The sequence below is a fragment of the Macaca nemestrina genome, chromosome 12 (assembly GCF_043159975.1).
Source record: "Macaca nemestrina isolate mMacNem1 chromosome 12, mMacNem.hap1, whole genome shotgun sequence".
Classification (NCBI taxonomy): Eukaryota; Metazoa; Chordata; class Mammalia; order Primates; family Cercopithecidae; genus Macaca; species Macaca nemestrina.
Window position 1 is genome coordinate 89,075,952 of NC_092136.1, and position 18,802 is coordinate 89,094,753.

Consider the following 18,802-nt stretch of genomic DNA (forward strand, 5'->3'; position numbering starts at 1 on the left):
AAACCCCGTCTCTACTAAAAATACAAAAATTAGCTGGGCATAGTGGTGGGTGCCTGTAATCCCAGCTACTTGGGAGGCTGAGGAAGGAGAATCACTTGAACTCGAGAGGCAGAGGTTGCAGTGAGCCGAGACTGAGCTATTCCACTCCAGCCTGGGCTACAGAGCGAAATACCATCTCAAAAAAAGCAAAAAACAAAAAACAAAAAAAAAAAAAACAATTAGCATGTGATAATATTCAATGAAATAATTGTTATAGTTAAAATATTTATTTGAATAACCTGTGTTAAGTCAACTTTCTTGCCACTCATTCCAAATTTGTCTGTTGAGCTTTGGGCCCCCAAGTGTGGTTTTCAATACTTTATAAACCTAATCAGCCAATTTACCCCTTTCGGTGCAATCTAATCAATCTCAGGAAGTGGGTGTGGCCTTTCATGGTCCCATACAGTTTAAAAGGATGCTTGTCCAGAGATTTCTCTCTCCTTCAGGGAGGACCTACCGGATTTGTGGCTGCTGGGCTTTGGCGCACCAGGAGTTACTTGTAGTCTGGATATCTACAGAGCTTCTAGACTGAGACCATTCACAGTAGCCTTGTGAGTATAAAATTTGCAGTAAATCCATTAGGAAATAGTCAAAACAATCATTAGGAAATAGTCAAAATAGCAAATAGAAGAAAGACAGGCTGATACAACTAATTCTATCAACCATCATATATACAATTATGTGAAACACAATTGTGTTCCTTGCTATACTTTTTTAAACAAGAGAGTTACACAGTACAGATGTGCTGGTAATCCCAGTTAATGTTTTATCGTTGAACATGTTCAGATACATAACGGCTAGGCACTTAAGCAATTATAATTTTAAAACAGAGTGAGAAACAAAATTGTAAAATTAGCATGTGGCCCAGTGCAGTGGCTCACACACGTAATCCCAGCACTTTGGGGGGCCAAGGTGCGCAGATCACCTGAGGTTAGGAGTTCAAGATCAGTCTGAGAAACATGGTGAATCCCCGTCTCTACTAAAAGTACAAAAATTAGCTGGGCTTAGTGGTGGGTGCCTGTAATCCCAGCTACTCGGGAGGCTGAGGCAGGAGAATTGCTTGAACTCGAGAGGCAGAGGTTGCAGTGAGCCAAGACCAAGCCATTGCACTGCAGCCTGGACGACAGAGTGAGATACCGTCTCAAAAAAAAAAAAAAAAAAAAAAAAAAAAAAAAAAAAATTAGCATGTGATAATGTTTAATGAAATAATTCTTGTACTTAAAATATTTCTTTGATTAACCTGTGTTAAGTCAACTTTCTTACATCTCATTCCAAACTTGTCTGTTGAGCTTTGAGCCACCAAGTGTGGTTTTCAATACTTTATAAACCTAATCAGCCAATTTACCCCTTTCTGCGAAATCTAATCAATCTCAGAAAGTGGGTGTGGTCTTTCATGGGCCCATACCCTTTAAAAGGATGCTTGTCCAGAGATTTCTCTCTCCTTCAGTGAGGACCCACCGGATTTGTGGCTGCTGGGCTTTGGAGCACCAGGAGTTACTTCTAATCTGGATATCTACTGAGCTTCTAGGCTGAGACCATTCATAGTAGCATTGTGAGTGTAAAATTTGCAGTAAACTCATCATGCTCACTTTTTCTCTTAAAAATACTTTAAATTTACCTGGCAGCATGCTTGGTTCTTTTCTAAGCAAACAGGTAACTGTCTTCGTAATTTTACAGAAAATCAATATAAAGTATCTTCAGTTTGTAACATCTGGTTTGTGTTGCCTTGCTATTTGATTCTTCTTATGTGACTATTTTCTGTATTGTTAGTTTTTAAGTGTGAAAAGATATATTTCCATAGTTTCATGCAACGATAGAACCCATAAAATAGATAAAATGTTCACTAGAATGTGGGCATGTAGTAATGGTTATAATGTACACCAAAGTCAATGTTAAAAATGTTGAATTACTTTGAAAATTCTTGTTGCAAAGGTCTTATTTGCGTCTCTTCAAAATTTGCAGTTTGCAGACTAGATTTGAAAGCCGTTGAATATAGTTTTAATGGCCAGGCACGATGGCTCATGTTTGCAGCCTAGCACTTTGAGAGGCCAAGGCAGGCAGATCGCTTGAAGTCTAGAGTTAGAAACCAGCCTGGCAAACATGGCGAAACCACGATTTTACTTAAAATACAAAAAAATTATCCTAGCATTGTGGTGGGTGACTGTAATACCAGCTACTTGGGAGGCTGTGGCAGGGGAATTGCTTGAACCTGGGAGGCGGAGGTTGCAGTAAGCTGAGATCATGCCACTGCACTCCAGCCCGGGTGACAGAGTGAGACTGCACCTCAAAAACAACAACAAAAAAAAAGAAAAAAGGAGGAGGGGAGAGGAAGGAAGGAAGGAAGGAAGGAAGGAAGGAAGGAAGGAAGGAAAGAAAGAAGTAAGGAAAGAAAGAAAGAAAGAAAATAGATGTAACCCTCTGACAAGGGCTCCCAAGAGGCTGCAACTCCCAAGTCACTAAGAGGAGAGATGAATTGGTGGCCATGCTTCCATTAACTGCGTTTCCGGATTTTCTAGTGTAAAGTGGAAAACCTAATACATGTCTTCACTTTTATTGTTATTTTAGAAGATAATTAATTGTTGATTAATTCTTGTAAATTATTATAGTTTAAATATTCGTTATTTCAGAATGTGATAGTGTTTTCTCTAATCATCTGAATTGACTATGGAAAAAAATGTTCTAAATTAAAAAGTATAGATATTATATACAATTAATGTTTTGAAAGGAAGAGTTTTGATATTAAAGTTAAAAGGACAAATTTAATGACTGATAATTTTAGGAGTTGATAGTCCACTCTGATTAATCAATCTTAGATAAAACCTACTTCATTTATAATTGTGTGAGCAAACTTCATAGGTGAGTTTGGAGGCGGGGAGTACAGAATAATAGCAGATACTAAGTGTCTTTCATATATTATCATCATGGAATCATTGAGAGAGAATGACAGAGACAGAACAAGATTAATAATGTTCTTAAGAATGAGATTAAGAAATAAGAATCAGCTTATATAAGTGACTGAGAAATCATCTCAGCTTTTGCCATCTACCCAGGCTTTAAGCTTGCTAAATAACTGGGAACGATTGAGAGCATGGCTTGTTTAACAAAAATACCATGAGGGCTCTCATCTCATTTTCTCATTTGAATCACAGTGGTTGTTCATATCCATAAGTTTCATACCTGTGGATTCAACTAATCTCAGAAAAAAATATTTACAGGAGGAAAAAAGCAGCTGCACTGAACATCATATACTTTTTTTTTTTTTTTTTTTGGTGAGACAGAGTGTCACTCTATTACCCATGCTGGAGTGCAGTGGCACCATCTGGGCTCACTACAACTTCTACCTCCTGGGTTCAGGCAATTCTCCTGCGTCAGCCTCCTGAATAGCTGGGACTACAGGCACGTGCCACCACGCCCGGCTAATTTGTTGCATTTTTAGTAGAAACGGGGTATCACCATGTTAGCCAGGATGGTCTCGGTCTCCTGACCTCATGATCTTCCCACCTCGGCCTTCCGAAGTGCTGGGATTACAGGCATGAGTAACCGCACCCTGCCAAACATGTACATATTTTTAACAATCTTCTTTCTGTTCCTAAACAGTATGGCATTACAAGTATTTATACAGCATTTACATTGTATTAGGCATTCAAAGTAACCTAGACATAAAGTATTCAGGAGGATAGGTTTAGGTTACATGCAAATCCCACACCATTTACTAATAAGAGCCTGGAACATCTTAGGATCTTGGTATCTCAGGGAGTCCTGGACCCAATCTTCAATGGCTATTGAGGGAAAACTTTATAAATGCAGCATGTTTGCATTTACTATGTCTCAGTTTGCACTGGAGCTAACTTATTAGACATATTGGACAGAGCTCAAGTAGACAAGGAAAATTGTCCACTGGCCTTTTTTTCCTTTTCATCAGGGCAAATAAAAATAAGAAAAAGAAATTCTCACCTTTTTCTTCATTTTCAGAGATATGGATTCAGACACCCTGCAAGCCTTCCAGAATGAGCTCATTTGCTCTATTTGCATGAACTACTTCATAGACCCAGTCACCATTGACTGTGGGCACAGCTTTTGCAGGCCCTGCCTCTACTTCTGCTGGGAAGAAGGCAGAGCACCAATGCGCTGCCGCGAGTGCAGAGAAATCTCAGCGAAGCCCGACTTCGACACCAATGTTACACTCAAAAAGCTGGCTTCCCGAGCCAGACAGACCAGACCTCAGAACATCAACAACTCACACAATATCTGTGTGCTCCATGAGGAGACTAAGGAGCTCTTCTGTGAGGTTGACAAGCAATTGCTCTGTGGGCCCTGCTCTGAGTCACCAGAGCACATGGCTCACAGCCACAGTCCAATAGGATGGGCTGCTGAGGAATGCAAGGTATGTGATGCCTCTAAGGCAGTTTGATATGTATATAATCCCAAATAAGAATGATGAGGGCCTATGACAATGATGGTGATGAGAATGCAGATGGTGGAGGTGGTGATTATTCCATGTCAATCATAACACATAAATGTATCCTTTCAATGTTGCTGACTAATTTGGCACTCTAATCATAGCTGTGTTGACACTTCACTAAGGGAGGTTTCTTTAGATACATTGTTCGAACGTATAGAATGGAGCTGTGGAACAGGTGACCAGCACCAAGAACACTTTTCAAAGTCATGTTATATAAAAGCCAGTTTCTCAGGAAATTGATGATATTATCTGAAGGGTCCCTTAAAACTCTCTATTATATTTCTATGACTTTTCAAATCTAAATTATTAGAACCAAATTTGTTTAACATGGTAAAATCTGACCACTCCACTCTAACTTGAATTTATGTTTCTTTCAATTACAGCCTTTTTATTTAATTGATAAGGGAATGAAATCTAGTATACTGTCTTCATTATTGCTAAGCTTCTTGCTTGTTTTGCAGGAGAAACTTACAAAAGAAATGGACTATTTATGGAAAACCAATCAAGAGACACAAAATAATCTAAATCAGGAAACTAGAAAATTTCGTTCGTTAGTGGTAAGAATGAAAGTATTTCCTTTATTTTTATGCAAATAAACATAATGTTGGCTTATACTTTTTAGCTAAATTCCAACTACCAGTTAAAAGATAGTGATTTCATCACAAGAAAATGTAGTGATTTCAACTGATATAATAGGAATCACAAAGAGAGCAGCCCACACAAGCTAGCCAAATTAATTCTAGTATACTGGATAAATGGCATGATATGTATTGTAGTCAGATTTGAAGTTTGGTATAAACCTTTTCAGACACTGCAGATGAGACAACATTTCACTAAGACTGGGTGTGAGGAAGAGGACAGAAATAGAAGAGTGTATAGAGTTAAAATATAGTAAAAGTAAAAAAGAAAAAAAGCATAATATGTTGTATGGCTAAATGTTCTTTAACATTTAGGCGAATCACATATGGAAAAATCCTAAAAGAGAAATAAATAGAGGAAATAATGGACTCAGTAAGAACTGTAAAGAAGCATCACAGTGACAGAAACCAGAAGTCTTTATATAAGTTTTGATTTAAAAGCGGAGAGAGAATAGGAATATTGAAAAAGATGGACAGAAAACAACACCAAATATTCAAGACTCTTTGCAAGAGTGAAGCAGAAAGTTTACAAATTGTTTGATTACACCCAGCATATAATTATTTGAACTTTTCTATTGAGAGTGAGAACATGTAATTCTTTTAACCAAACATCTCTGCAGGACTATGTCTCATTAAGGAAGGTGATAATCACTATTCAATATCAAAAGATGCATATATTTCTCGATGAGGAGGAGCAACTGCATCTGCAGGCACTGGAAAGAGAAGCAAAAGAGCTTTTCCAACAACTACAAGACAGTCAAGTGAGAATGACCCAACATTTAGAAAGGATGAAAGACATGTACAGAGAGCTGTGGGAGACGTGCCACATGTCTGACGTGGAGCTGCTCCAGGTGAGGAGGGAGGGTCCATCTTCAGAGACAGGAAACCCTTGCTGGACATTGCTGCCAGGACATGTACATGTCACCTGCATATGTCACTGCTCTAAGCTAAGTGACACATGCTGTCTGACTCCCACCATTACATTACATTTTTCCAGTCACTTATTACTGGATACTTTGGTAATCTTTGGGAAATTTTTACCATTTTCGCAGATCACATATAATAAAATTCTCTTCAATATAATTTGGAGTAATATCCACACAGTGAGATCATCTAAAATCATTAGAACTTGAGGCTAGGGGAAGGTTAGTAATACTCCATTTATATGCCCTAGTTCCTCCTCACTCTCTGATGTCCCATACAACAGTGATTTGCTGAAGACGTTGAGGGTTTTCCCCTTGTCTGGTCGAGGTTTGTAAAAGTTGCTCATCAATGTCCGTGTACTCCGTTTCTCATATGGTTCTGTTTTGTTTTAATAGTTGTCATGAGTGGTCAGACCTTTCCTTGGAAATATGATTAGGAAATTAATGACACTGGAAACCTAGATATCTTTGCTTTACTCCACCATCTCTTGCTCAGCTCCTTTCTTCTACATGCCCACTGATGAAGCTTTTCATATTTAGTTGAGGTTCTGTTATTAACGTAGCCTAGAATGATTCCTTAGAGGGGAATAAAAAGATTGACATTTTTAAAACAGTAAAACAGAAAGAAACAAGAGTATGAGAAAAGATGCAGAAGGAAAAATCTCTCACAATTAACATTATCTTTTATTTTTTTTGCAGGATATGAGAAATGTATCGGCAAGGTGAGTTCACACTAAAAAAAATGCTATTTCTGAAAAGTTCATTCTCTTGTGAATGAAGGGGATGTATACATTTTGAGGTACTAATATCATTCTGAGTGGCTATTTCCATTTTTGTTTCAAAAGAGGGCCTGAGGTCTTCTTCTCTTAGGTCTGGAAAGTTTTCATCTTAAAATTTGTATGAATTCAAATATATGTAAAAACAGTTTGCCATTCTGAAGTTTGTTCTTCCCAGTCCATCCATCCTTACCAGCCTCACCCCACAGATCTTAATACAAAATTACTCTGCAGAATCATAGTGTTGTCTTCTACTGTAGAGGGTGGGAGGTTAAAAAAAAAAAGACAGAGGGAGGAGAGAGATTCCCTCTGGGTGGGCTGAGGAGGAAGGTTTTGTTCCTAGAAGCATCAATGACCAGGACTTGCTCCATCACAATATACCCAGTTCTAGGAAAGACCACAGGAAAATGGTTGCCTTAGGACCCTCAGCATCAGTGTTCTCAGGCTGGAATTAGACTCCTTTGTTTTGCTTAAAAGATTAAAGCTTTTTGTCTCAGTGCATATTCTATGTTAGACGCTGACTAGTGTTAGTGACAGGTACAGGCTGAGGTCCCAAAGACTTTTGTCTGAATTTTTGCTCTCTGAAATATTTCCAGGATTTTTGCATACCCTCAGGGGGTGTAATGGGCCGAGGGATGCAATGTCTTTTAATGAGTTTAGAAGTTGTGTAATGTCTGAAACCAACATATCTGGGGAAATTGGGTTTTTATGCAAGAAAATTCAGAAAAAGTAACATTTGTATGGCCCCTAGAGTGTGGAATAATATGCACATGCAGTTAACCAAAACTGGCAGAATTCTGAGGAAACATCTTATATGAAAATATGATATCTTTGTATGACTGTGTGATTAGCTCTGGGCCTGGAAATATAACTGAGACCATTTTTTTGCAGGGCTGATTTGGCACAGATGCAAAAGCCCCAGCCAGTGAACCCGGAGCTCACTTCATGGCCCATAACTGGAGTCCTAGACATGCTCAACAACTTCAGAGGTAAGAGCCAGCTGCTTGGCAGTCCAGCCTCAAATCATTTCCTTATTGGATCCCTTGGTGGTGGCTTTTCCCATTTATGTTTTATAATTTTTGATATGTAGGTAATACATAGTTTTCCAAAACATGTGCATCTTCTCCACCTGCATAGTAATACTACAAAGATCAAAACTCAATTTCCTGAGTTAGAGTTTGATGAAAATGTAAAGCAATGTACATACTTTGTCTTCAGAATAAGAGGAAAAAGAATATTCAGATCATGTAGTTATGAAGACACTAGTTGTCACGGTGGCATCAGTATTTCGTGTTTATCCAATTTAATTCAATTTTGAGGGTTAGATTTGGCATAATGGTTTTTAATTGGCTCTATTCTATGTGCATTTACATGCATTCTACAAGTAACCTTTATTATTTACAAAATCAGAGCATTTTGATTAGAAAAGACTAAAATATCCATAATCAGGACAATTTTAATGCCATCAGATATGTAACAACTGAAAGGGGAGAGATCTGTGAACATGGCCTAAGCATGTTAGCTCCACTCAAGAGAGCAGGTCTAGGTACCAGAGGGCAGGAATGCAGAGTAGATTGAATCAGGAGCTAAAGAGATATTGTAAAGCCAGAGTATTCCTTTCAGAAACTTATAAACTTTACATGTGTCAATTTCTACCAAAGTTTAGAGGTTTGAGACTATAACAGGCATAACTTACATTCCAATAAATACTCACATCACGGGAAAGTGATGTCTACCTGTTGATGATCTTAAACACAAATAATACAAGAAGATTTTCTATTAAAGAAAAAAAACATTTTAGATAAGTCCTGAAAGAAACTGTACAGAGGTAGACATTTAATCATTACTTCGCCCAGTGATATGGTCACATTTTTTCTCTATTATTTAAGGAATAATATATAATTGTATGTGCTGTAGAGTTGTAATGACATTTCATCTTCATGGATGCATGGGGCTGAACTCTCTTGGCTTCCTCTTTTCTGTATTTTCTTGGAAGAAAAGCAACTGAAGTGAATAATTGGGCCACAGAGCCTCTGTCCCTCATAGCACTCACTAATATAATATTTTTCCTTGTCAGTGGATAATGCTCTGAGCACGGAAATGACTCCTTGCTACATAAGCCTTTCTGAGGATGTGAGACGTGTGATATTCGGAGACGACCATGGCAGTGCACCCATGGATCCCCAGGGAGTGGAGAGCTTTGCTGTGTGGGGAGCACAAGTGTTCACTTCTGGCAGGCATTACTGGGAAGTGGATGTGACCCACTCCTCCACCTGGATTCTGGGAGTCTGTCGAGATTCCTGGACAGCAGATACCAATATCGTTCTTGATTCTGATGAAATATTTTTGTTAATTTCCTCAAAGAGGAGCAATCACTATAGTCTCTCCACCAACTCTCCACCTTTAATTCAGCATGTGCAAAGGCCTCTGGGTCGGGTTGGGGTGTTTCTGGATTATGATAATGGATCTGTGAGTTTTTTTGATGTTTCTAAAGGTTCTCTTATCTATGGTTTTCCTCCTTCCTCCTTCTCTTCTCCTCTGAGGCCTTTCTTTTGCTTTGGTTGTACATGAAAAGTTGGTTTCATGATGATTTATTGTGACCCCCCCATATATGATGCAAATAATGTGCTGAGACCCGATGTGTGGAGCTTGTGAGCTCATTGTAAGTTCATGGAATATAATTAATTTATGGTTATACATGGGATAAACACCTTGAATGTGTACATTTGTTAATTAAGTTATTTTAAATAATAAGTTATTGTGAAATCTTTACTGGAACATCAATAATGGCTTTTCTTGTACAGTTTTGTTGAGATTCATTCACTTACCCTGAAAGTCATGTTCTAATGTATTTAATTCAGAGAATTTAGTATATTACACTTGTGCAGCCATCAGAACTTTCTAATGCCTGGGCACTTTTATCACTTCCAGAAATATCCCAATACCCATTAACATTTATTCTCCATTCACCCTCCCCCATGCCTTCATAACACTTAATCTACTTTTTATGTTTTTGCATTCAGGTAAATAAAATCATACAATATAAGTTCTTTTTAAATCAGATTTCTTTTTCAGCGATTATGTTTTTAGTTTGTACATACTGTAAACCATTTGTCTTACTTGTATATTTAAAGCAGGGTGGGGTAGAAAAATGAAGTGGTGGATATCTTATGTATCTTTATATATATAAAGAAGAGTGCTTATTTTCTTTTTAAGTCTGACCAAGTTAAGTTGACCTCACAGACTTTACTATTTCTCAACATCCTAGTTATTAATCACATTTCAGCTCATACAACAGTTTCTCAGTGCTGGGTTGTTCTGCTATTACATCTTCTCTGAGTATATTGTATCAGATTATAATATTCAGAAAACTCTTATTCTTATTACTACCAGATTGAAAATTCCAAGGGGGTAATGGCACTATTTGTCTTCTTTGCTAATGCAATTTTTAGAATAGATTACACAATAAATAAAATGAATAAATGGATAAGTAGAGGAGTTATGTAATACTATTCTAACATTAAGAAACTTTTCCAAAATATAAGCAACAAAATAGGATAGAACATACTAATGAATATCTATCAAAAGATAAGAAATAAATTGATTTTCAGATTCCTGTCAAAGATAATACTGTTATGTTAGGGTTTAAAATAATTGTAGCATAATTTTTATAGGGTTGATTTCAATTGTCTTAGGTTTTTTAATATAAACCATTGAAAGAGGAAGGTTCCTATGTAAGATGATGGGGAACAGGAACAGGACTTAGAATAATGGAGACTGTCCTGATTTTAACTGAGGTATACGTTTAATTACTTACTAAGCATAAAGTGGTATAAATATTCTTATGCAGTAGAAAGAACAACATTAGTTTAAATTTTAAATAAGAATCCAGAGGATACAGAATGGAAAATTCTATAATAGAATGTGAAAGCTACGTCTCCTAAGGCACCAGCTTACCTGCTTTAACAAAGACCACAAATTTGAAATGATCGAGAAGGTGCATTGCTCTCACATGTTTGTACCAATATAGGAGTTGGTCAAGAAGAAGACTAACATCTTCAACAAGTGAATTTTTTCTCTGTGTGCAGAAAACTCCCATTTATTGCCATGACCCATGCAGCAGGAAAGCCAAAAGAAAAGCAAGAGGGACAAGAGTATTCGGCTACAAGGAAATCACCTGGTGTTTTTCACAATGCTTTGATTCCCATCCTATAGGTTCAAAATTAGGCAGATGGCACACCAAGATGTAAGATATATCTGGTAATGCTGTTTACATTCAAAACAATATTTATTCTCATCATTTGATTCAGAAAATAAATTAAATGACTGGCACAACAGAAAATAACCCCAGAGATTTGTTCAACGAAACAAAGCAGAACCTCAACCAAAGAGATAAGGTGCTGCTTAAGGTTATCATCAGTCCTTAGTATTCCAGAGTGAGTAAACCCTGCTTTTTACCACTGTCAAAGTGTCCAGTGTTGTTCTTTTCAGAGCCTGACTAGCTGAGGGTTATGTAACATCTTATATAAGAAACATCTTACTTATATTTTAGTCCCTTAAATGAATAATTTAGATAGGAATGATTCTCCAAATTTTGAAAATACTTATCAGAAATGTTCTCTTATTCCTTCACTCTATACCACATAGACTTTATAATAATCTCTCTCTCTTCTGCCTCCACATGTTTATTGCAGAACATTAGGGATTAGCAGAGAGAAAGCTTCTCACCCGCATCTTTTGGACTCACTGCTTTTTTCCAAGTGATCTGAGATGATAAAATTATTCACCTTAGGGTTCCAACCCAGCACACCTTTTTGATTTTCACCTATGTTTTGTGAGCTTTTCTGTTGATGCTAAAACTCTATGCAATAGTCAATGCCTCATAATTTAATTACATTAGTTGTTCCTAGTTTTCAAGGAAAAATTTATTCCTGACACTCTTCTAATTTATCTTAGATTCACTTTTGCTGAAAGACAGAATTAGCTACCTTACGATCATTTAGCATTTGACTCTGATTTTGGAAGATGAAAAAATGTTTGTGTCTATTTAGCATACTTTCTTAGCCATTTAACCAAGATAATCTTATTCTATTGATTCTCCTAGAGATACTGTATTTATTCTCTTCACCCGTCAGAATTTATGTTAGACTGTCACCAAGACTTACTTACAATTGAAATAAATCAAAGACAGACCACTAAGAACATTGTCAATCATTAATCCAGAAATCTTGAAATTTCTGAGTTTTTTATCCCTAAAAGAAATTATTTATCTGCAGGGCGCAGTGACTCACACCTGTAATTCCAGCACTTTGGGAAGCCGAGGTAGATGGATCATGATGTCAGGAGATCGAGACCATCCAGGCCAACATGGTGAAACCCCGTCTCTACTAAAAATACAAAAAAATTAGCTGGGCGTGGTGGTGGGCGCCTGTAGTCCCAGCTAGTCAGGAGGCTGAGGCAGGAGAATTGTGTGAACCCGGGAGGCGGAGCTTGAGTGAGCAGAGATCACATCACTGCACTCCAGCCTGGGCCACAGAGAAAGACACTGTCTCAAAAAAAAAAAAAAAAAAAAAAAAAAAGTTATATATCAATAGCCTGGGTACAAATATTTTTAATACAAGAATTTTGACTCTTTTATAGTATAAAAAAATTGATAAAGAGGATAACTTGGAAAAAATAATCTAACAAAACAGACATATTCTTGATTAGCACTCTATTTCTGTACTAAATTTAGGAGACATATAAATGGCAGTTTTCTCCAGTGAAATAAGACAGACACACAGAGAAAAATACATCATGGCCCCACTCATATTTGAAATCTATTTTTAAAAGTTCAATACATTAAAAAAGGTGCTTACATTGATGGGAAGAAATTAGGTAAACGAAGGACAAAAGTTGTAAAAGTACAGTAATGTAGAATAAATGAATCTGATGTACAACCTGTAGGTATATTCGATAATCTTGTACTGTTTTAGGGAAACATTCTGAGAGACTAGATTTTTGATGTTCTTATCATAAAAAACAAGCACAGATAAGTGATATGATAGATTTGTTAATTTTCTTCATTATAGTAATCATTTCATTATGTATATGTATCTCAAAACAACATATTGTATACCTTGAAAATATAAAATAAAACAAATTAAAAAATAAAGGTAATTTTGTTATTGCACGTAAGCTGAAAATAAGGGAAGACTGGGTCAGTAATGACACTGCTTTGCTGACTTAAGAGAAGTCTAATAAAATATTTTTAGTTGGGAAGCTACCTGTATTAAAAAAAAAAAGTTGATATAAGGCTGGTGACAGTGGCCATACTTATAATCCCAGTGCTTTGGAAGGCCAAGGCAGAAAAATCACTTGAGGCCAGAAGTTTGAGATCAGCCTGGGCAACATAGTAAGACCTTATCTCCACCAAAAAAGAAAAAGAAAATTAGCCTTGCGTGGTGGTGTGTACCTGTTGTCCCAGCTACTCAGGAGGCTGAGTTGGGAGGATTGCTTGAGTCCAGGAGTTTAAGACTGCAGTGAGTTCTGATTGTGCTATTGCACTCCAGCCTGGGTGACAGAGTGAGAATTTGTCTCAAAAACAGTAACTAATTATTTTATGTAGCCATTTTACCTGAAAGGTGTACTTCCTTCTTCTACAATTAATAAATCTGCATATGTCTAGGCCAGCTATATCATGTAGAGCCAGGGCTTCTCTGGGGACGCAGAAGCGAGAAGCAGGGAGCTTGGCACGCGCCACTGGCTCTCCCTGAGGGTGCCCTGGACCCCCGCCCACGCCTCCCGCAGCCTGCATGGTGCTGCTGGCTGGGACCTGGCTACAGGGTGGCAAGGCGCTCTGCAAGCCGTCCCCACCCCTAGGCGCACAGGTTGAGGAGGATCGCCCTTACTACAGAGTACCAGGCTTCTCCAGTCTGCCCTACACCCACCGGCAGCATCGCCTCTGACTTTTTTTTTTTTTTTTTTTTTTTTTTTTTTTTTTTTTTTTTTTGAGGGAGTCTTGCTCTGTCACCTAGGCTGGAGTGCAGTGGGGTGATCTCTGCTCACTGCAAGCTCCGCCTCCCGGGTTCATGCAATTCTCCTGCCTTAGCCACCCGAATAGCTGGAACTACAGGCGCCTGCCACCACGCTTGGCTAATTTTTTGTATTTTTAGAGAAACAGGGTTTCACTTTGTTAGCCAGGATGATCGCCTGACCTCGTGATCCACCCGCTTTGGCCTTCCAAAGTTCTGGGATTACAGGCGTGAGCCACTGCCCCCAGCAGGACAATTCTTTCTACCCTTTCCAGGATGAGGAGGGGCACCGCATCCAGGGCGTGGAGAGCGTCCCGGAGTGCGTTCCGGAGTCATGGGGCTGCTGTGGAGGCTGGTGCGGTGTGGGGTGAGCGTTGAGAAGGCGCAGGAGACTGACCACAATGGCTGGACCGGCCTTAATGTCGTCTGCTACCACGGCTTTGTGGATATACCCTGGTGGCCTTAGATGAGTGCTCCCACACTGAGGTCAACCTGCAGGACAGGGAGGGGAATGCAGCCCTAATCATAGCTGCACAGGCAGGAGCTGCCCCTGGCCCCATGGACACAGTTGCCTTAGACACTGCCTCTCAGCCTTGCGCTTCCTGCATCAGCATCACCTGGGCTGGTTCATTTGAGCTTTAACACAGATCTGGTGGAAACACAGGCTGCCAGGCCCTGCTCCTGGAGTCTTTCTTTGAATAGGCCTGGGGTGGGGCCCAAGATTGAGCAGAAGAACAGGTTTCCTGGTGAGGTTGATGCCGCTGGCCCAGGGATCCCACCTTGAGGGCAGAGGGCTTTGAAGTTTTCATGCCTGATGAGGGCCAGGAACCCTTCTCAGTAGGCATTGAAGACGGGCAGAGTCACAGATCCCAGGAGAGATGTCAGAGGGATCCCAGTCAGGGCAAGCTATCATCACCAAGTACTTGTTGAACTATGTCCCGGGTCTTGACCTTGAAGGAGGGACGCGTTCGGGTTGAAAGCCGCCATGCCTGGTCGATCGCATCCCAGCCCTGAGCTAGCAGGGGCGGGTGTCCACACGGGGCCCCCTTGGTGGGATGTCGTCAGAGGAGTGGCCACTTAAACACGTCCGCCTCATGCAGAGGCTCCAGGAGCGCCCCTGCCTGTAGCGGTTCAGGGAAAAGTACCAGCTTGAGCTGCCTCCGCTTCTCTATAGGGCGCGGAAGCCCGAGGCCTCCAAGAACTGCCTGCAGAAGCTCAAGGACTGCTAGCTATCCGCGCTGACGCCCAGCTCCGTGCGCGGCCCGGAGGACCTGGGCGCCCTGGACCACATGGTCAGGATGACCGCCAGCCTCTAACAGCCCCGCCGTGGCCATCGCGTGCCAGACATTGTGCCCTGAGAGCACTCTGTGCCTGTGGAAGAGGACGGCTGGTGGTGCAGGAAATCCTGGACGTGCAGGAAATTCTGGGGGCGCGGCGGGGGGTGGGGGAGGGGGCAGGCGCCGGAGGCGGGGAAGAGGAGGGCGCAGAACAGCCTAAGTGGCCAGGCCCGGCCCGGCGGCTTTGGGCTCCCTGGAGGGCTCTGCAAGAGTCGGCCTCCCACTTGCCCCGCTGCCGGGGTCCTGGGGCTCCGCCACCACTGCCCCGCGGAAAGCCAGCCTCTGCCCCTGCAGGGCTTTCAGCGGAGCAGCTTGTGGCCGGCGTGGTGGTGCCCCAGGTCAGCCTCACCAAGGCGCCGGCGCCCACCTTCCAACCCCGAGAGGTCGGCTCGGAAGGGCAGCACAAAGGACAGCGGTCACCTGCGGATACTAAAGTGGCCTTACAAGGTGGCCAAGCAGGAGAAACGCGAGGCAGAGGAGGCCTAGAAGAAGCGCCAGGCCAAGGTGCAGGAGAAGCGCCCGCCGCCCTGTAAAAAGAGGATATGAGAGTCCGCGGGTGCTTGACATGGGGTTCCAGGGCAGGCCGAGACCTCGGGGCTGGGCACCATGGCGGCTCCCGGGACCGCCGGGCCGCGTGCATTTCCATGCTGTCTCTAGGATGTTCCCAGGAAGGGGCTGGGGGAGCCACATCGATTCGCCTGACACCAGCCACCCTAGGAATCAGTACACCCAGTGGGCATGTTGCCTAAAAGGCTCCCTTTAGAGAACCTCAATTAACATTAAAAAAAAAAATCAATTTATTAGGCCGGGCGCGGTGGCTCACGCCTGTAATCCCAGCCCTCTGGGAGGCCGAGGCTGGCGGATGACCTGACGTTGGGAGTTTGAGACTAGCCTGACCAAAATGGAGAAACCCCATCTCTACTAAAAATACAAAATTAGCCGAGAATGGTGGCACATGCCTGTAATCCCAGCTACTCCGGAGGCTGAGTCAGGAGAGTCGCTTGAACCCGGAGGCAGAGGTGGCAGTGAGCCAAGATCACGCCATTGCACTCCGGTCTGGGCAACAAGAGCCAAATTCCGTTTCAATTAAAAAAAAATACAAAAAATCAATTTATTGAAGGGTATTTTCTGTGTAATTTTGTATTTTTAATCCTCATCCGATTTGCCAAGTTTTACAAGTGATAGGGCCCCATGTATCCAAGGCCGTTTTAATACACTTGCCTGAAAACCTTTTATTTAAAATACTGTTTCTAGCAATAAACATTTATGATATCTGTAGGAGTTTACACAGAAATCATGGGATTCTCTCCTTTTTGGCTGTTTGGTCTTTTCTTCTCATCGTGGGTGCACATACACACTGGATGTTTTTATTAATTAGATTAAGTGATGTCGGATGTTTCTATTTGATGGAGGGATTGACTCGTTCAGCCACTTGATCAAGTGAGACAGAGAGATCGGATTTTATTGTATCTTTTTAAAAAGTATCCATACAGTCATATATTAGGGGAAAACATTTATCATCAAATTATAAAACAATGCAGAAATAACCATGTATAGATTGCTAGAATTAAACTCATTTTAAGCAAGGAGTTTTAGATAAACTGGATACAAAATCTTTAACATATTAAAAGTAGACATGAGATAAAAGTGTCATTTGATAAAATGGGGGATATGTAATAAATGATTACCAGAAATACAAACTTAAGCCTTATATGCTCTTAAGTAAATCAAATCCAGGCATCCTTAAAATGTAAACAAGGATGCAGCAAGAGTAAGGAGCCCCAAATGATGCAAATTACAGGAATGGGGAGGAGGTGATGTTTAGAACCAGCAAAGAGAATGCAATGGGAAGCAAACTTGTTTTAGGCAACTTCTCCTGGAGTGGACCAAGCAGCCCTCTCTTCCAGACTTATTTCCACAGAGTCCCTTATGTGGATTTTTCTTTTGTTTTTCCCTTGATGACTGCCCTTGTTATTTAGTTCAACCTCATGCGGACCTCATGGAATTTCCAAGACGTGGGGCCTTGGCATTGTGGCACCTTCCTGCCACACATACATAATTCACAGCATTACCAAGTCCCCATGAGCGCTACCCTCACCTCTGTCAGCCGAGGACCCAGCCGGGCAGTGCCACATGGTCTCCCAGGCACGCTTCTCCAAGCTGCTTTCCCTGCTGCAAAAGTTCTCAAGGCACTGGTCTGGGCAGCTGAGCCCTGGGCTTGTCCTAAAGCTCCGTAGGTGACTACACTGCAGCCCACATGGAGAGCTGCAGCTCTAACACAGGGATTTTGAGAGGCCTCAGTGGCCTTTAAGTGGTACTTCCAGGACACCCATCCTGAGCTCCCACAAAGGGCTCCACCTTCCTGAGAATGTCTCACTGTCATTGGAACAGCCAGGGTTAGGCAGCTTCTGCTAGGGTTGCCATGGCGTCTGACCCTTGGTGGGTTGCCAGACATTCCTTCCTCTTTCCGCCATGGGAAGTTGGCACTGGGAATGGTACGGAGCCCCCACTTCTACCCTAAGCCTTGGGTGTCTGCTGCTTCCAGGTCAAAACTGGACATTTCTAGTCCTGCCCAGCCACTACAGCACCACAACCCATGCTCATAGTCTCCAGGGATGTGTAGAACAGCAATGACAGGACAGCAAACAACTGACGATTTCCCCAGGTCCCACGCTGTCCCAGAGTGGGCATGTCAGGGCCCTGCCCCCATTGTGTTCCAGTCTTACCCAGGTGCACAGAGTACCCTGGGACCAGCACAGGGCTTGTCCATTAATGCTCCTGGTGTCCACAAAACAGTTCCAGAGATACCTGCATTTTGAAAAGCCTGCTCAGCCAGCAAGTGTGGGGCAGGACCCGGATTTCTTTGGTAAATCTGAAGGCGAGCTGGCCACTTGCCTGATGAGTAGAAACTGCCTTTACCTGGCCAGTGTATGCAACTTGAGAGGAAATGACAGCTTCATGGGGGACTCTGGGGGGACTGGGGAGTCTGATGTCCTGGGGAGCTTTGGTATGGCCTCAATGGAAAGACCGGATTTTGAAAATCTGCCAGACCCAACTGAAAGAAGGGTCATCCCTGATTGGATCCCAGACTCTCTCTGGTCCCTCTGGACTCACTCTAGACGTGGCCTGCCTGTGGGCAGCCCTTTCCTTTGGCCCCTGAGGCACGTCCAGGTAGCTTCTGCAGCTGTGCACCTGGCTGCTGGCCCAGCACTTCTCATTTTTGCCACCTGGAAACAGATTTGCTAGTAGAGGAATTTTCCGAGGGAAAGAAGTGTTGGCAAGCCTCTTTCCTCGACCTGTGGGGTGCTTATGCTCTTGGTTTCTTATTCTCTTTGGAGTGGGCAGCAGAGGGGACAGGGGGCCCTCCAGGCAGGCTCAGGGAGTATGGGAGGCCAGGGAGAAAAGTCGAGATGATAGGGAACTGGAGCCACCTTGAGGGGGGTGTCCTGGGGTTAGTATCGGGTTGATCAGATGAGCCAGTTTATATTTAAGCAATACTATTATGTTCAATTCTTTTTGGTATGGGGTTCCTCAGGGGAGTTGTGGTCATCTGGTGCCAGAGGTGGAGTGAAATGCCCCCTCATCTTCCTGAGCCATTTGGAAGCCCTTTCCTC

General features: G+C 41.8%; 1 protein-coding gene and 1 pseudogene across 1 annotated transcript; both read left to right on the forward strand.

Annotated features, from left to right (window-relative positions):
* The first annotated feature begins 4,015 nt into the window (after window positions 1–4,015).
* Window positions 4,016–9,409, forward strand: LOC139357351 (tripartite motif-containing protein 64-like). The gene is made up of 6 exons (XM_071073959.1): window positions 4,016–4,423; window positions 4,963–5,058; window positions 5,760–5,990; window positions 6,762–6,784; window positions 7,730–7,827; window positions 8,916–9,409. The coding sequence occupies exons 1-6, from the start codon at window positions 4,016–4,018 to the stop codon at window positions 9,407–9,409; spliced, it is 1,350 nt and encodes a 449-aa protein (XP_070930060.1).
* Window positions 9,410–13,632: 4,223 nt separating this feature from the next.
* Window positions 13,633–15,721, forward strand: LOC105468957 (ankyrin repeat domain-containing protein 33B-like; annotated as a pseudogene).
* Window positions 15,722–18,802: the final 3,081 nt, after the last annotated feature.